At 38.1% G+C, this 17,356-nt stretch overlaps 1 protein-coding gene and 1 pseudogene across 1 annotated transcript; one reads left to right on the forward strand and one right to left on the reverse strand.

The window, feature by feature from the left end:
- Positions 1 to 685: 685 nt before the first annotated feature.
- Positions 686 to 14,440, reverse strand: Pasd1 (PAS domain containing repressor 1). Its single transcript, XM_050123617.1, has 7 exons — positions 14,425 to 14,440; positions 10,486 to 10,541; positions 9,617 to 9,786; positions 8,168 to 8,253; positions 4,131 to 4,220; positions 1,083 to 1,182; positions 686 to 705 (listed from the first exon to the last, which is right to left on the reverse strand). Exons 2-7 carry the CDS (start codon positions 10,515 to 10,517, stop codon positions 686 to 688), a joined length of 498 nt encoding a protein of 165 aa, XP_049979574.1. The 5' UTR covers positions 10,518 to 10,541; positions 14,425 to 14,440.
- Positions 14,441 to 15,687: 1,247 nt separating this feature from the next.
- On the forward strand, positions 15,688 to 17,284 carry LOC126489374 (nucleus accumbens-associated protein 1-like; annotated as a pseudogene).
- The last annotated feature ends 72 nt before the right edge of the window (positions 17,285 to 17,356 follow it).

Here is a 17,356-nt window from a genome sequence, read left to right on the forward strand (position 1 = left end):
CACATTTTTTAGGGGGTGGGAATTTCTCCATGTAGCCTGGTCTGTCCTAGAACTCGCGCTTTAGATCAGGCTGGCCTTAAACTCACAGAGCTCTGCCTGACTCTGCCTCCCGAGTGATGGGATTAAAAGAGTGCCCCACCACACCTGGATCAAGAAAACATTTTAAAGAATACAGTTTTCTTTCCACAAATGCTGGTACTCACAGGGCTATCATCTGTAGAATAGGGTAATAGCCAGAATAAACTCACTGCTATTTATATGGCACTACCGTGACTAGAAAAATACTTCTGTAATTAGGGAATAGGGTAAAGAACAAGACAGGGTTGGGGATGATTTTTCAGTAAAGTATTTTTATTGAGTACTTGGGAGTTTCATATATGCCTGTGCCATATTTTGATCATGTTCATATCCAACCCCTCCCTGCTCCCCCAAGATCCAGATCCACACCTCCACCCAGTCCTTCCCAACTTTGTGTCCACAAAGACCACACAATTCCATATACTTCTGAATGTGAAGCATCCACTGTGGTTCTTAACCTGTGGGTCACAACTCCTTTGAGGGACAAGTGACCCTTTCACAGAGTTCACCTATGACCATTGGAAAACATAGCTATTTACAGTACAATTCATAACAGTAACAAACTTGGAGTTAAGAAGTCAAAAGGAAAATAATTTTATGGTTGGGGTCACCACATCTTGAGCAACTCTATTGAAGGATCACAGCATTATGAAAGTGAGAACCACTGATCTAGATCATAGTTAGCCTGCCAGGGGCCACATCCTTAAAGAAACCCACTTACCTCTCACACCATCCATCAAAAGTCACAAGATCCTGAGCCAAGGGTAAAGACCCATGAGCCCCTCCCCACTCCCCCACAGAAGAGAGATTTTTAATGATAGAAATGTGGTGTTTGATATTATAAGCTGTAAACATAAATGAATATATGATTAGCAGCTACAGTGACTAATCTTTTTGCGAATATTACTAAGGGGCAAGAAAGCAATAAATTATTCAATTGAGTGTTACTTGTCACTCAGCAACCCAAAATTAAATAAAAATAAAACAAAACCAGGTATACATACCTGATTTAGCCAATGGAGGATTAAGAATGATCTTCTGAGCTATTTCTTCTTTTTCTTCATCAAGAAGAATATTTAATAAAGTCTTCCCCACAATGTCTTCCTGGAGAGAAGGAGAGAGAACAAATTTTATTTTTACACTGAGGCTTTTAGTCTGTCCTGTCTCCTTACTACCTGTGAATTTAGCTCTGCCCTTGCCCATTTATGGCTACAGCTGCTGTGATTCAGCCAGTTTTCATTACCAGCCTGCAATTACTCCAGTCTAAAATCCATTCTGGACAGTTTTCTTGTACATTATTTTCTGCAAACAGTTGAAGTCTTCCTTATCCATCTCAGAGACCACAGACACTCTGTAATGATTACATTGTGTTCTTTCTCTCTGTGTTATGTGCTTGGAAAAAATCACAGCTCTTTATTCAAAGTGTTGTCTCAGACCTTGATCCAAGCAAGTGAATATGGATTGGAAACCCCCATACAGCCTTGCCTACCTTTGACTGTGCACTTTCTCATATTTCAATGTGAATTCTTTCTCTTTTATGCCTTCCTCAGTCTTTTGCATTGGCATAGATCTTAGTTTATTAATACAAATTTAAGGTTAAACTTGTTATATGTATATTTCTGCTCTTGTTTAAGGTACTGTGATTGTGTAGTTCACTTAAAAAATGTAAGGTATAATTAAAAATGTAGGTTAATAAATATTCATCTATAATAGTCAGGCTTGTAGTCATGTTAGTTAGATTTTCTATATGTGTAGAAATATGTTTCAGTTAGTTAAGTATTCTTCAAATCTTTCATAGACCTTCAGAATATAGCATTTAAAATGTTTAAAAACGTAAGCCTTCTCATGACAATGAGACACATCTGCTCCTGGCAGCACCAAGCTACTTCAAGAGGACGATGGGGATTGAAAAGGCTCATTATGGAGCCGGTTGACCATTTGGCAAGAAACTGCTCTTGCCTAGACTGCTTGATAAACTAGATATGCAGGATCCACAGAGAAATTACTGCTAAGCTTACCTAAAGGTGAGATGATTCTTTGGGGTTCCTGCTTCAATAAAGATTCTGCTAGACATTCTTCAGGACACAGAAGAAAGTGACTGACAAACTGTCAATATAGACAGATCTATCTTTGAAATTTCCTGTTTCTTGTAAAAGTCTGCTGAATTCTATGGGACTGTAGGCTGAAGATGGATGCCCCAATGGTACAGAAGAACTTTGGATGACTGTCCAGGCAGTCAATTCTAGAATTTTGGAAGTTGCTTACAACACACCTCCTGTTTGCTTAGGTAATATTATAGCGTCCTGGAGTCTTTGATGAAGTTGAAAATTTTATAGTTATAGTTCTCCTTAGTTATGATAAAATATAAAATGTAAATATTGTAACTGTAATTCTTGCTTGATACCTGTTTTATAATATGTAATTTTACCTTCCTTTTTATTTAAACAGGAAAGGGGAGATGATGTGGGATTTTCCTCTGTATTCTGTGATTACCATTAATTAATGAATAAAAAAACTGCTTTGTACCTATAGCAGGGCAGTACTTATCTAGGCGGGGAAAACTAAACTGAATGCTGGGAGAAAGGAGGCATAGTCAGAGAGATGCCATGTAGCCCCACTGGAAACAGATGCTGGAACTTTAGCCAGTAAGCTACAGCCCCATGGCAATATACAGATAAAAAGGGTTAAATTAATATAAAAATTAGCTAATAAGAATCTAGAGCTAATGGGCCAAGTGGTGATTTAATTCAATACAGCTTCTATGTGATTATTTTAGGTCTAAGCAGGCCAGAACATTGAGAACCGAAAAGTGGCCTCTCCAACACACTTTCAAGTCCCTAGTCCTCCGTATACTTTAATCTGGCATTGTTTATTTTGATGGGGAAAGCTTAATTCCCAATACTCTAAAGAAATACTTATTTTTCAATAAAAATGTTTTCATTGGTTCATCTATAAAATATAGTTCAAATACCCCAATAAATTTATCTCTGATTAACCTGGCCTTTCATTGATTTTTTCCCAGCAAACTAATGATTAAACAATCACCTCACTCAGACACTGTCTAAATATTAACACAAAGTGCAACTTCTTTATTCCTTACAAGTTGAAGAATTATACTCCGTTTAATTCACACTTTTTGTACTTTTTATTACATCACAACTACAACTGCCGTAAATCTAATATCCACCTGTCCTGCAAAATGTGCTACTTAAACATTCTTACAGACATTTTATATGAGGTAATTAATGTTTACAGGAGTAACTATTAGAAAAGATGAAAATTACATGAATTTTAATTTCTGAGTGCAATAAGAATAAAGTATGTCATATATGTACAAAATGTGCTAATGAGCTACACAGAATTTCAGGGTAGCCTAAACTATAGAACACTATGTATGTATATATATATATGCAAAAATGAAGAGAGAGAGAGGGAGAGACAGAGAGACAAAGAGAGATATTTTCCAAAAAGAGCCAAAAGAGCATAACATCATACTACTAGAAGAATACATCTCAGATTTTAAAAATAAATTAATTAAAAATTAAGACATAGAAAAAATAAGACCTACAATAGATGCCATAACTCAGCATGAATCAATCGTGACTTTCATTCATTGCTCAGTCACTATGTACCATTCATTCCTCAATCACTATGTAACAGACCCCACACCACATTCATCTTGGTGAGAGCTGCCTTCTCTCAAATCAGGCACTTAGAGGCTAGACACTGATTCCAAAGCAACTGCTATATCAAAAAGTACATGCTTGGCTTGTGTGGGGATGCAGACCACACTGAAAGCTGAGGCGTGTGAATCATAAGTTCTAGGCAAAATAAAAGAAAACCAGTCTTCTTTGAGAAACCCCCCAAGCAAAATTGAAATTGTGTTTTCTTACCTCAAACCAGAATTTGTTTTTATTGACTTAACACTGAAACCAATGTAGATGATGAAATGGGCATAGCTCAACACCATTGACTTATATAAAGATAAGAAGAAATAGTCCATAAACAGAAAACCAGAATGACCCTTTTTCCCAAACGCTAAAAGAACTTACTGGACGATGTCCAAGAAGAGGTGACACATTCTGCGATATAAAAACAACTTTCCCATCTGTGCTCAATATAATTGAAATGTTTTCAAATGACTAATAAAGAGAATAATAACAATTAAATAATGCAATTATAAAATGATAGTTTTATTTATAAGTGCATAAATATAACAGAATACTGGTGTATTCTATTTCTTACATATCAATGAAGTAGGCACACATTTAATTAAAAATCTATTATTCTGCCTCCTACAAAAAAAATCTCCTTAAGGTTAAGCATGAGATATTCATCAAATAATGTGTCACTTAAACAAATTTCATTGTACACCCAATTAACATCTAAGCTCTCCAACACAAGCTAGGAAGATTAATTGCTGTGTAGATTGACACATTTTAAGCATATTTAATTTTTAAATGGCTAATAATTATATTTAAGGGCACATTCATTTGTTCTTAGTCTAGTTATCTACTTAAAATATGGTTACTGCCATTACTTTTCTCTGTATAATAGATTTGGTATACAGACAAATATAAAGAACATTTAAAATGGTTTTATAAGCTACAAAATTGTTTTCAGAGTTGTTTCTATAAATTTCATTAGTGCTGCTTACAGGAGCCTGGGTGAGGAGTTCTATATAGGTGTTTTTAGTACATTTCCAGTGGCTACAGACAGAAGAAAACATCTTTCGTTCCCTTAGCAACCATTAATTGCCTAGAGACCCTTAAGAAGAGCTGAGGACTCATGAGCAGCTCTTCCTTAGCTGCTGTTAGCTATTTATTCTCAGGGAAGGGGTGTGGTCTCATGAAATCCATCTCCTCCAAGCTATGATAGAAGAAGGATAGCGTAACTGGGAGGAGGAAAGAGATCAGTGAGAAGGGGAAGTGACAAGAGAGGGTAATGGGATGCAAATTTGATCAAAATACATCATATAAATGTATAAAAAGTCATAGTGAAACTGATTATTATATGCAATCAATATATGCTAATAAAATAAACTTGTTTTCAATAGTAGAACCCAGCCCATAACAAAGTAAGGAAAACAACATGTCACAGACGACTATGAATGTAGGCACTAGGACATAAAGTGATATTAGAGCCTTAGGAAACTTGTCCATCATTGGTTACTTAGAGCTTGGAAATAGTAAAGGTTTCCCAAAAGCTGCTATCTAGAGCATGTGAAATGCCAAAAGGTTATTCAAAGGAGATGTGGATATGTGTGGGCCTTCCTCAAGTCTAAGAGGAGGAGGAAAAATAAACCTGGGCTCCATTAGGAAGTACTAATCAAACGTCCACATTCACTCAAATTTAGAGATGCAATCCAGACACTGCATGCGTGGTCTTCCACAACTCCAATCTAATATTTAATTCAAAGAAGTCCTGGTTTGAAATAAAATGAATATTTTAATAAATAGGCTCATAAAATTCATGCAGACAGATAGTTACAAATAAAGGACCTTATGGTAAAAACAAACTAGCAAACACTGGGAAGGGAAATTGATTATACACGAAGAGTGTATAGAAAAAGTCAAATGCAGAATGAGGCTGAAAAGAAAACACTGGAATTTACAGACAAGAAAAGAGTGCTAAATATAGGAACACAGATAACATGGATTTTAAAAATTTGAATGACTCAAAACTGATCAAAGATATGAAACATAACAACTGTTCTTTAAATGAAATTATCATAAAAATATCAATTCAGGAGCTGAGATTATAGTTCAGTGGCAAAACATTTCCTTAGCATATATGAGGTCCTGGGTTTCATCTTCAGCATAAAGGAAAATAAAACATTAATGCAGAAGTAAAATTGCATGGTAAAACACAGGAGAGCTTGGGCATGTGCTTATGTTGGTAGAGTTCTTGCCATCTGCATAAGTCCCTGGTACCTAAGCCCAGTAACAAAAAAAAAGCAAATATTAATGGAAAGGGCCTAAAACTGAAGACAAGACTCTGACTACAAGCTTTAAGACAGTTGTGAAGGAATGTAAATACCTGTGTGTTGTCAATGAGAGGTTAAAATGAAGAAGTTGTGAAAATCTATATGGCCAGTCCTCAATGTTAGAGAACACCATAGACTCTGGTGTTTCTACTCCTGAGCATACATAAGAAAGAATTGAAAGCAGCACCTCAAATAGCTCTGTTTACCCATCCATGTTCTCAGCAGCATTATTCACAATGGCCAAAAGTTGGAAGCAATCTGCTATGGTTTGGTTGTGGCCGGTCCTCCAAGCATTCGCACATCAGAAGCTTGTTCTGTATTGCACAGTGTGAGAGGTGGTAGGGTCTTTAAGAGGAGAGGCCTAGGTGGGAGGTCACTGGTTATGTTCCCTTATTAGTAATTAATTTAGTTCTTCTGGGACTGTGGTTAGTTTCTAATAGGTGGTTGTTACTAGAAGACTGGTGATTCCTCCCCACTCTCTGGCTTTCTGTCTTACAAATATGATTGCTCCTTATCACAAGCTACCTCCACTGTGAAGACAGTTTCATCAAAAAGCCATCTCACAAATGACATAGTCAAGGGACCATCAACAAAGGACACAGAATTTCAAACTTGCTGCTAAATAAGCCTCATTTCTTAGAAGGAAGTTATGCTCTCCACTATCCCACCAATGCTACAACAAACCTCTTGTCTTTACATAGTTCCCCAGCTCAACTGTTTGATTTAGACAGAGAAGTATTACTCTATAGTCCAAGCAGATGACAGACAAAAAGGCTCTGAAAACTTTAGTATAACATGTAAGTGACTATCATTCAGCCTTTAGAGAGAATTCAGTCACCAGCTACAACATGAATGGACCACATAAATATTTTAGTGCATGAAATAAACCACTCAGGGAAAGAAGAATGAAGTGGAGAGCAAAATGTAAAGATACAATATAGATTTTTTAATAAAGAATAAAAAGTCTATTATTTGAAAAGAACAATACTGGGAACAAACCGCTGATAAAGTGATTTGCATAGTGAAAAGCACAACCCTTTTAAAAATGTTTCTGTTTTATACATATGAGTGGTTTGTTCCTCTGTGTGCATGTGTGTGTGTGTGGTGCCAGAAGAGGGCAGTAGACTGTGTCAGATCCCCTGAAACTTGAACTACTGATGCTACTGATGGTTGTGAGCTGCCATGAGGGTGCTGGAAATCAAACTGAGATTCTCTGCAAGAGTAGCCAGTGCTCTTAACTGTTCATTTCTCCAGGTCCACAAATAATGTTAAAATAAAAAGTAGATATCATTACAAAAGCTTCAGCTGTAACAAACATGACTAGAACACATTACCATCAATTTTATACCAGTAAAATTGAAAGTGATGGGATAGACCAATTATTAGGAAATATAATTTACCAAAGATAACTCATGAAATGTAGAAGATTTGAATCATAACATAATCATTAAAGAACTGAAAGATAGTTTCAAATAGTCTTGTATTACCTGCTGTGGTTTGAAACTGGGTTGAGTGTATCATTACCAAAGCTAACAACTGACAAGTCCCACAATCATTATGTATTAGTCAAAACTTGGATGCTACTTTTATTGGTGTCAGGGTATTGAATGCAGTAATCTGCATATGCTAAGCAAGTGTTGTGAATGAACCACACCCACAGCCTCAATTTAAATTAAAAAAAAAAACTCCACTTTTTTCATGAGTCAAAATAATGAAGACAAGTTATTAACATCTCACAGAAGCTAAAAGGTGGTAGAGGAGAGAAATAAGCATAGTTTCACTGTGCACTCCAAAATGTTTGAATATACATTTGGCTTCACAAAACTATTGCCAGATTTCAAACGATACATTTTGAGACCTCTTAACACAAATTTCAGTATATGATCTCTAAACCAAATTTTCTTTTTAATGAACGTGCTTGAAAGGATAAAAGATGTTCCCATGTGACTTAGGTTTTCATCCAAGAATATTTATTGTTATAATACTTGTAGTGTTATTTGAAAGCATATATTCTTCCAGCTATGCTTTGAAAAGTGCTGTAGTGCATCTAGCATCAACTGTGATCCGCATGTAAAAGTAAGCAATGAACAAAAGCACTCTTACCCGAAGAACTGTCTTATGAAATTCCTCATAGGTTTGGAAAATGGGAACTTCTTTTCGGTCATAGTTGACTACCATATTTAATGCTCCTTTTAGGGAAAGGAAGGAGAGGTGTTGTATTAATAATAATTAGAAATTGATATTATACTCTGCAAACTTGTAATTTAGAAAAAAATTCATTTTATTATTTTGTGAATATATTGTGTGGGGGCATGTCCTATAGCTCATTTTTGGACAACTTTTAGGATTTAGTTCTCTTCTGCCACACATATGTGGATTCTGAGGATTGAACTTAAGTTTATCCACTGAGCCATATTTCTAGACGAAAGTTATAATTAATATTATCAAAAATACTCCAACTGCGGTGTACCAATTCTCACAAACAAAGAAATGATGGAATTGAAAATCACTCAAATTACAGGTTTCCTTTGGCTTCTGTCAAAACTCAGGATCCAAAATACATCAAGTCAAGAGTTCTACATAGACCCATACTACCAGTCCCTAGGTAAATACTGGAAGTCCACTCTTTTAATTTCTGGACAAAGGCGTTTCGCTGGAGGATCTTCAACCTCAACAGTTGTCACTGTTTTCCATCCTTTTTTTCTGGTTTCCTCAGGGAGAAGCACAGCTGCTCCTTCTCACAGCCCTACCACCCACCCCTCTTCCTTGACCTGAAGCAGTAAAGGAATTCAGCAACATACCCTCCTATCTCAGGGTTTTACAACGATAAGAAATAGCTCCTCTACACAACCCACAAGAAAAAGAGAAATACTCGAGGGATACAAGCCTTGTGCTGGGTGATTTTGACCTGAGGGCAGGAGTCTCACATCTTTATCTTGGACAATGTTCTGGTGGGCAGATGAGCTCCTGTCCTCACTAAAGAGGCAATGAGGTGTGCAGCATCGGGGCAGTGGGATGAAGAGTGGTAGCACCTATAACCTTGTTGATGAGGATTGAAGAAGAATGCAGTGTGAGGGAGTGGACAAAAGGACTAACAAATATTTGGGGAGGTTTAGCCATAGAGAGGGCACAGAAACAGAGAAACTCATAGAGGCATACCTGGGTCAGGAAAATTGTCACTTCACCTAAGATTAGGAAAGTTTGATTAAATGCTTATGGGTATAAAGCCAACTTATGTCCTTAATTAAATGTGTCCCATGATATAAGCATCATAAGATAGGTTCACATAAATGGACTTTATTAATTTCCATATATGTTTCTAGTAAGTTTCACTCTTGAACAAGCCTCGGGAATATTTTATGCGTTAAAGATAAAAACAAACAAAAACTCAAAGATTTGTGAATGGAGATAAACAAACTGCATATGCAAAGGTACTTCAAGGACACCTCCAACCAATACTATATCCCTTAAGACACTTGAAGCATTGTGAGGGCTGCGAGGCTTTCATGTCAGCAATGGCACACAGAAAAAAAAAATGGGTCTAAGTCAAACCTCTTGGATTAGAAGGAGCAGCCGGAATGGTTGTCTGACATTTCACAGAGCGTGCTCTGGGTCTCCGTCTAGAGGCTCCATATTCAAGACTATCCACCATTCTCTGAAGTATATTCAGCAAACTGCGACGATCCTTATATGTTAGCCTATGGCGTGGATTAAAGGCCACCCTAATCAACAGAAAAATAGAATGATCTTTATGAATGGTAAGGCAGAGGCATATGATTCATTCATACGGTGCCTCAATAGGAGGACTAAGATGACAGAAAGACAGACTTTTGTATGAATTAAACATCCAGTGTCTTCATTATACAAAATAAAACTACCATGGCAGATTATATCTGCAAATGGCCTTAATCCCAATACTCAGGTGGGGCGGCAGGAGGATCGTGGGTTTGAGGTAAGTCTTGGAATAAATTGAAAGAGCTACTCTTTAAAATAAATAGTAAATGAACAAGCAAACAAACAAACCATGTTTCTATTTAAAACAATGAAATTAAATTCAATGTCATTGACCTTTGTCTGCAAGGCTCTTAAAAGTGGCGACCAATCTATTTTTTATGTCTTCCCAGCGCAGCCCAACACTATGCCTGGTGTTATGGTTTGGCAATTACTTAATATAAATCTAAATTAGCTTGAGTGTAATGGTAAGTTGTTGATAAGTCTGTTCTCACCTACTTTAATAACAGTAATTCTGACTAGGTGTTCCAATGCAATTTGATCTGTAAGAATAGAAAACCCAAAAAAGAAGTCCAAATTTCTCTCAAGAGAGTCATCCTTCCCTAGGAAAGACTATTTGGCTAGATGTGAAATAAGAAAAGGGGGAAGGGCAGAAGGCTTTGCCATCTACATCAACTATGAATTCCTACCTCCTTTTCTTTTGACGTCGATATCGACTCATTTTTCCATCAGGTATGGGTAGATTCTAAAACAAAATCAGACCAATGTTTTATTGAGCAATCATATTTCTATAGTCTATAGCATATACCTGTGCTATATCTGTCACCTACCAACTTTCTATCCTCTATTCTGTCTTCTCTCACCTACAACCCATCTTCTATATGTTATCTCTCAATTATCTACCATCTTTCTTTCAGTCATCAATTGTCTATATCGTTTATTTTTTACATATCATTATCTATCTATCCTCTCTCATCTATAAACCTATTATCTATCTTCTATCATATATTGTATTTCTATCATATATCATCCATTTGTCTTCTTGCTGTCAACTCTGTCTAAACTCTGTCATCTGTCTATATATGTGTATAAATCCATCCTCTATTTTCTATCTGCTATGTATTTATCATACCTGTACTCCTCATTTACCTATATAGTATCTACCTTCTATCTATCTTCTATCTATCTACCATCTATCACTTATCTTTTATGGTCTATATTTTACACTATATATAACCTTTCTCATGAATTTATAGTGATCATCTAGCTATGCACTATGGTCAAGCCATCCTGTGTTTCCTACCTCTTAGTTCACAGCAACAATCTATCCTCTAACTAACCTGTATCTATCTTTCAGCTATTATCTTCTATCTATAATCTATCACCTACCTTTTCTGTGTTTACATTCAATGTATCATTTATACCTCTTTGACCCTGTGTCTAATTTCCATCTATTACTGCTGAACTACCTATATCATATCTTTCTCTGATCTATTATCTTTCATCTATCATTCATTTTCTATCCTTACTAAGTCTTTGCTCCATCTATTATCTTCCATTTAACTACTGTCTATTCTCTATATATCCTTTGTCTATTATCCATCTCCCATATTTCTGAAATCTGTTATATATACATCCTGTGTCTATATTCCATCTATTTCTTTCCTGTAACTCTCCTGTATCTATCTACTTATATATATATATATACTCTCTAACTATCCTATGTCCATTTTTGTATCTATTCTATAGTTATCCTGTACCTATCTTGTACTGATGGGCCACTTACATTTTTGTGCCTACTTTATCTCTACTATCATCCACCAATCAGTCATCTATCCTCTACATATGCTGTCTTCAATATGTCTATTGTCTATTTTCTCAAAATCTGGTATCTTCCTTCTATCCAACCAGCATCTATCTCATATCTGTCCTGTGTCTGTCTTTCATCTATCAATTCTTTACCTTATTACTATCCATTATCTATCCTGTAGATGTCCTATCTGTCTACTACCTACTCTTTATCATATCACTACCCTGTATCTATCTTCCATCCATCATCAATTCTTTCGCTATCCTGTCTTTACTATACTACTGTTTATCCTCTAGGTATCCTGTATTTTCCACGTATCATTTATCCTCAGGCTCTCCCTGTGTCTATTTTCCTGTTATTATTTTCACCTATCTCTCATCTATGCTATAGGTATAGTGCATTTATCTTCCATTTATTTATATTCTCACATCCAGATATACTATATATTCCAACTTTCTGTAGTATATCCTCTAATCATCCTGTCTATACCTTCCATTAATCAATAATCTATACTCTAGAAATCACATGTCTACTTTCCACTCATCTATCTTCTAGCTATTCTTTTTCCTATCTTCTCTCTGTTATCTATCATCTCGCTTTCCTGTATCTCATCCATCTACCATCTGTCCTTTCTTCTATACATCATCTATCTCATTCTGTGTTTATTTTCTATCGACCTATCACTATTTTCTAGCTATCTTGCATCTATCTGTCATATAAATATACTTTATCAATAGTGTCTATCTTTCATCTTCCTATGATCTACCCTTCAGACATGCTGTAACCATCTTCCATCTATCATATATCATCTTCTAGCTATTTGAATCTATCTATCTATCTATTCCATATATCTATCAAAAAACTCAACTGTTTATGTCTTCCATCTATCTATTTTTTATCCTCCAGCTAACCTGTATTTACTGTCCATCTATCTATCATCAATCATCTAGCTATCATATATCTACCACCTATCATCATACCCTATATTTCTGTTCCATCTTTCTATCATCTATCCTCACCTACCACTTTTGTGTCTATCTGTCATCCAACTTCTAGCTATCCTGTATCTATCTTCCTTCTAATTATCATCTTTCCTTTACCAATCCTTTGTCTTTATTCCATCTATCTTTTAATCTCTAGCTACCCTGTGTCTCCACTTCCATCTAGCTATCCTCTACCTCTTTGGTCTCCTTTTCCTATCATTCATCTTTTTATCATCTTTCCTTTATTTATCATTTATCTATTTTCCATATATCTGTTTTCTAGCCTCTAGTTAGTCTGTGTCTGTTGATCATCCATGTATCACTATTCTTTAACTACCCTATACTTCTCTTCTACCTCTCATCTAACTTCTAGCTATCATATGCCTATCTTCCATCGTTTTAGTCATATTTTTGTCTATATGGTGTCTATCATCCATCTATCTATTTTTTATCTTATATCTATTCTGTTTGTCTTCAATCTGTCTATCTTCTACCCTCTGGCTATCCTGTGCCTGTCTTCCATCTATCCATCATCTATCCTCTAAGTATCCTTTGTCATATTCTTATATCATTTATCACCCAGCTACCCTGCATCTCTGTGATCCAGCTATCATTAATCCTATAGCTACCCTGTGCCTGTCTCCCATCAATCTATCAGCTATCCTCTAGCTATCTTGTGTTCTATACCATCCATGTATCATTTATCATCTAGCTGCCCTAGATCTCTGTGATCTATCTATCATCAATCGTCTAGATTTTCTGTAACTGTCTTCTATCATCTATCTATCTATCTATCTATCTATCTATCTATCTATCTATCAGCTGTCCTCTAGCTATCCTGTGTTCTATACCATCCATGTATCATTTATCATCTAGCTGCCCTAGATTTCTGTGATCTATCTATCATCAATCGTCTAGATTTTCTGTAACTGTCTGCTATCTATCTATCTATCTATCTATCTATCTATCTATCTATCTATCTATCTGCTGTCCTCTAGCTATCCTGTGTTCTATACCATCCATGTATCATTTATCATCTAGCTGCCCTGGATCTCTGTGATCTATCTATCATCAATCGTCTAGATTTCCCATAACTGTCTTCCATTTATCTATCCTTCATCTGTTTCCTAGCTACCCGGTGTCTGTTTCTCATCTATCAACCACCTATCCTCTAGCTTCCCTGCATCTCTCTACCATCCATGTGTCATTTATCTTTAATTACTCTGTATCTATTTTCCACCTTTCTGTCACCTATCCTGTATCTATCTCCATCCACTTACCACCTATCATCTAGATATCCTATCTTCCACTGTTATTACTTTTATCCCTAGCTATCCTATATCTCTCCTCTATCATTTATCTACCTAACTTCCATCTATCTTCTTTCTTCTATACCCGCATTCTTCAGTTTCTCATCTATTCTTTCTTAGTTATTCATCTTAGTTCATCCTTCATGGTTTTATACTAGATAACCATCATGATAAAACTTGTCAGTATTTAAAAATACAGCCAGTCTGGCCCTATTTGCCAATGTATGATATGTGTTATTAGAAAGAGTGAACTGTGCTATAAACAGTATCACTTGAGAAAATGAGAGATATTTCATAAAGATCAAGTTAGAAAACTAAGCTTAAAGACCACATATAGGTATACACTTTGACTATACAACTTTAGACTAAACTAAACACTGATATTACTGAAATAGTAAATTATCAAATTCACAGTTTACATTTGGTGAGTTCACCATCACTGTCTCAATGACTGGCACAAGATTAAACAGAAAACAACCCAAGATTTTTGCCCTTACAGCACAGCACCAACTGCCTTCACCTTACCTTACCAGCCACTTGAAGTCAACTGCTCTTATGTTTACCGTATCCGGGCAACAATAGAATACACACTGCCTATGCGATTGGCTGAGAACATAATACCTGCTGACTGTGATTGGTCCTAAGAGCCAAGGCTGTGACTGGTCAAAGCACAAGTTTAAATGACTCTGGTCTCTTTTAAGAGCAAGGCTGTGATTGGTCAAAACACAAGTTTCAATGACAGTGATTTCTGTTAAGAGCAAGGCCGTGATTGGTCTAAAAATATAAACTTCAGTAACTATGATTGGTCCTATGTGTCACTGTCATGATTTATACAAAAACTTAATCATTATGAATGTGATTGGTGGTAAGTGGCAAGGCTGTGATTGATCTAAAATATAAGCCTCGATGAGCATGACTGGTTTTACAAAAGAAAGCAGTTTGGTTCAATGAGTAGCAAGGGAGACATTCATCAGTTACTGCCTTTTCTGGATTGTAGCACCAGGCCAAATGAAAGGTTTCTTTAAGTGATCTTTTAAATATATCTATGTCCGAACATATTAATATATTTTTTTGTAATTTTTTTCCCTGTGTACCATGTGCATGTCTGGTACATGTAGAGGTCAGAAGAATTGTGGAATCTCCTAGAACTGCAGTTACAAATAGTTGAGAGCTGTTATGTGGTTACTGGGAACCAAACCTGGGTCCTTTGGTAGAGCCATAGAACTATTTCTCCATCCTTCTCAAGAGATGTTTTCTTGCCTTTTTTTCATAATATAAGATTGTAGCCAAGGAATAAATCCTCAGAGGCAGGAAAGCGACAGAAGAGGCAGCAGAGCAGCAGTGGCAGTTGAGGTATCAACAGATTGAATTGTGGGTTCATCAAGGCAGTTGTCTGCACAGCTACAGAAGGAAAGTAACTGAACAGTTCAAGAGTGGCAGAAGAAGAGAAGCATCAGGAAAGGGAATAAACCTGAGGGTGTATAAGGGTAGAGACTTGCTAAGTATCATACAGAAGAAACAACTGTCTCTGGACACCAGAAAAGTTACATAGAGCAATCAAGTCTTTAGGTCAAAGGTGTTCCCAGTCTTGGGCTAAGAGCTCTAATGCTCGTTTGTATTAATAACTAAGAAATCCCCACTCGGCGTTCGGCTGGGGCGGCCTGGCCCACAATGAATGGTCGCCGCGGCTACCACTGCTGCTGAGGCGGAGGCCACGGAGGCCACAGAGGCAGAGGCCGAGACACAGTGGGGCGCGCCCCGGGCCCAGGCCCGGCCCCAGCTGCCGCCATGGCGCAGACCCTGCAGATGGAGATTTCAAACTTCGGCAACAGCATCCTCGAGTGACTCAATGAGCAGCGGCTGCAGGGACTATACTGTGATGTGTCAGTGGTGGTTAAGGGCCATGCCTTCAAGGCCCACGGTGCTGTGCTGGCCGCCAGCAGCTCCTATTTCCGGGACCTATTCAACAGCAGCCACAGTGCTGTGGTGGAACTGCCAGCCGCCGTGCAGCCAGTCATTCCAGCAGATCCTCACATTTTGCTATACAGGCCGGCTGAGCATGAACATGGGGGACCAGTTCCTGCTCATCTACACAGCCGGCTTCCTGCAGATCCAGGAGATCATGGAGAAGGGCACCGAGTTCTTCCTCAAAGTTAGCTCTCCAAGTTGCGACTCCCAGGGCCTGCACCCGGAGGAGGCCCCATCCTCAGAGCCTCAGAGTCCTGTAGCGCAGACACTGGGCTGGCCAGCCTGTAGCACGCCACTGCCCCTTGTGTCACGGGTCAAGACAGAACAGGAGTAGGACTCCGTGCAATGTACACCCATGGCCAAGAGGCTATGGGATAGCAGCCAGAAGGAGGCTGGAGGCAGTGGTAGCAACAATGGCAGCCGCAAGATGGCCAAGTTCTCCACACCAGACTTGGCCCCAAACCGGATGCCCCAACCTGTCTCAGTGGCCACAGCTACAGCAGCAGTGGCTGTGGTTGCAGTGGGGGGATGTGTGAGTGGACCCAGCATGTCAGAGCGGACCAGCCCAGGTACCTCCAGTGCTTACACCAGTGACAGCCCTGGCTCCTACCACAATGAGGAGGACGAAGAGGAAGATGCAGGTGAAGAGGGTACAGATGAGCAGTACCGTCAGATCTGCAATATGTACACCATGTACAGTATGTTGAACGTTGGTCAGTCAGGTAAGTGCCACCCGCGTGCGTGCGTGCGTGCGTGCGTGTGTGTGTGTGTGTGTGTCTTTCTGTCTGTATGTGTGTGACATGAATATACTTGCCCTTGTTTCCACAGCTGAGAAAGTAGAAGCCCTCCCTGAGCAGGTGGTCCTCGAGTCCCGAAGTCGCATCCGGGTACGACAAGACCTGGCATCTCTCCCAGCTGAACTTATCAACCAGATTGGCAACCGCTGCCACCCAAAGCTCTATGATGAAGGTGACCCCTCTGAGAAGCTGGAGCTCGTGACAGGTGTGCTGACTGTACTTCAGTCCCTCCAATCCCTTGGCTCTGCAACCTCTGGTCTCATGTCACAGTCATTACAAACTAGCTGTCTACCTGTGTGTCCCAGGGCAGCTGACATCCTCAATTCCCATTTGGACAGCAGTTGGTAGCAGCTGTCCAGACGAGAAGTGTTGAATTAGATGGGTTTGGTCTGGGGACTCCTTACCTAGCATACATAAAGCCCTAGATTCCATACCAGGCACTACATGAACTTGGCATGATGGTACACATCTATAATTTCAGTACTCAAGAGGTCGAGGCAGAAGAGTCAAAAGATCATGGTTGGCCCTGGTTATGCAGCAAATTTGAAACTAGTCGGGATACATGAGACCATGTCTCAAAAAGGAGTCAAAAAAATTAGTTGAGCTTAAGGTGGGGTATGACTCAGTGTACAGAACCAGCATGCTAGAGAGATCCCAAGTTTTGTTGGATTTTTTTTTTTTTTTTTTTTTTT

Source organism: Alexandromys fortis, unplaced genomic scaffold (genome assembly GCF_014885135.2).
Source record: "Alexandromys fortis isolate MF-2015 unplaced genomic scaffold, M_Fortis_MF-2015_v1.1 scaffold_206, whole genome shotgun sequence".
NCBI classification, from domain to species: Eukaryota; Metazoa; Chordata; class Mammalia; order Rodentia; family Cricetidae; genus Alexandromys; species Alexandromys fortis.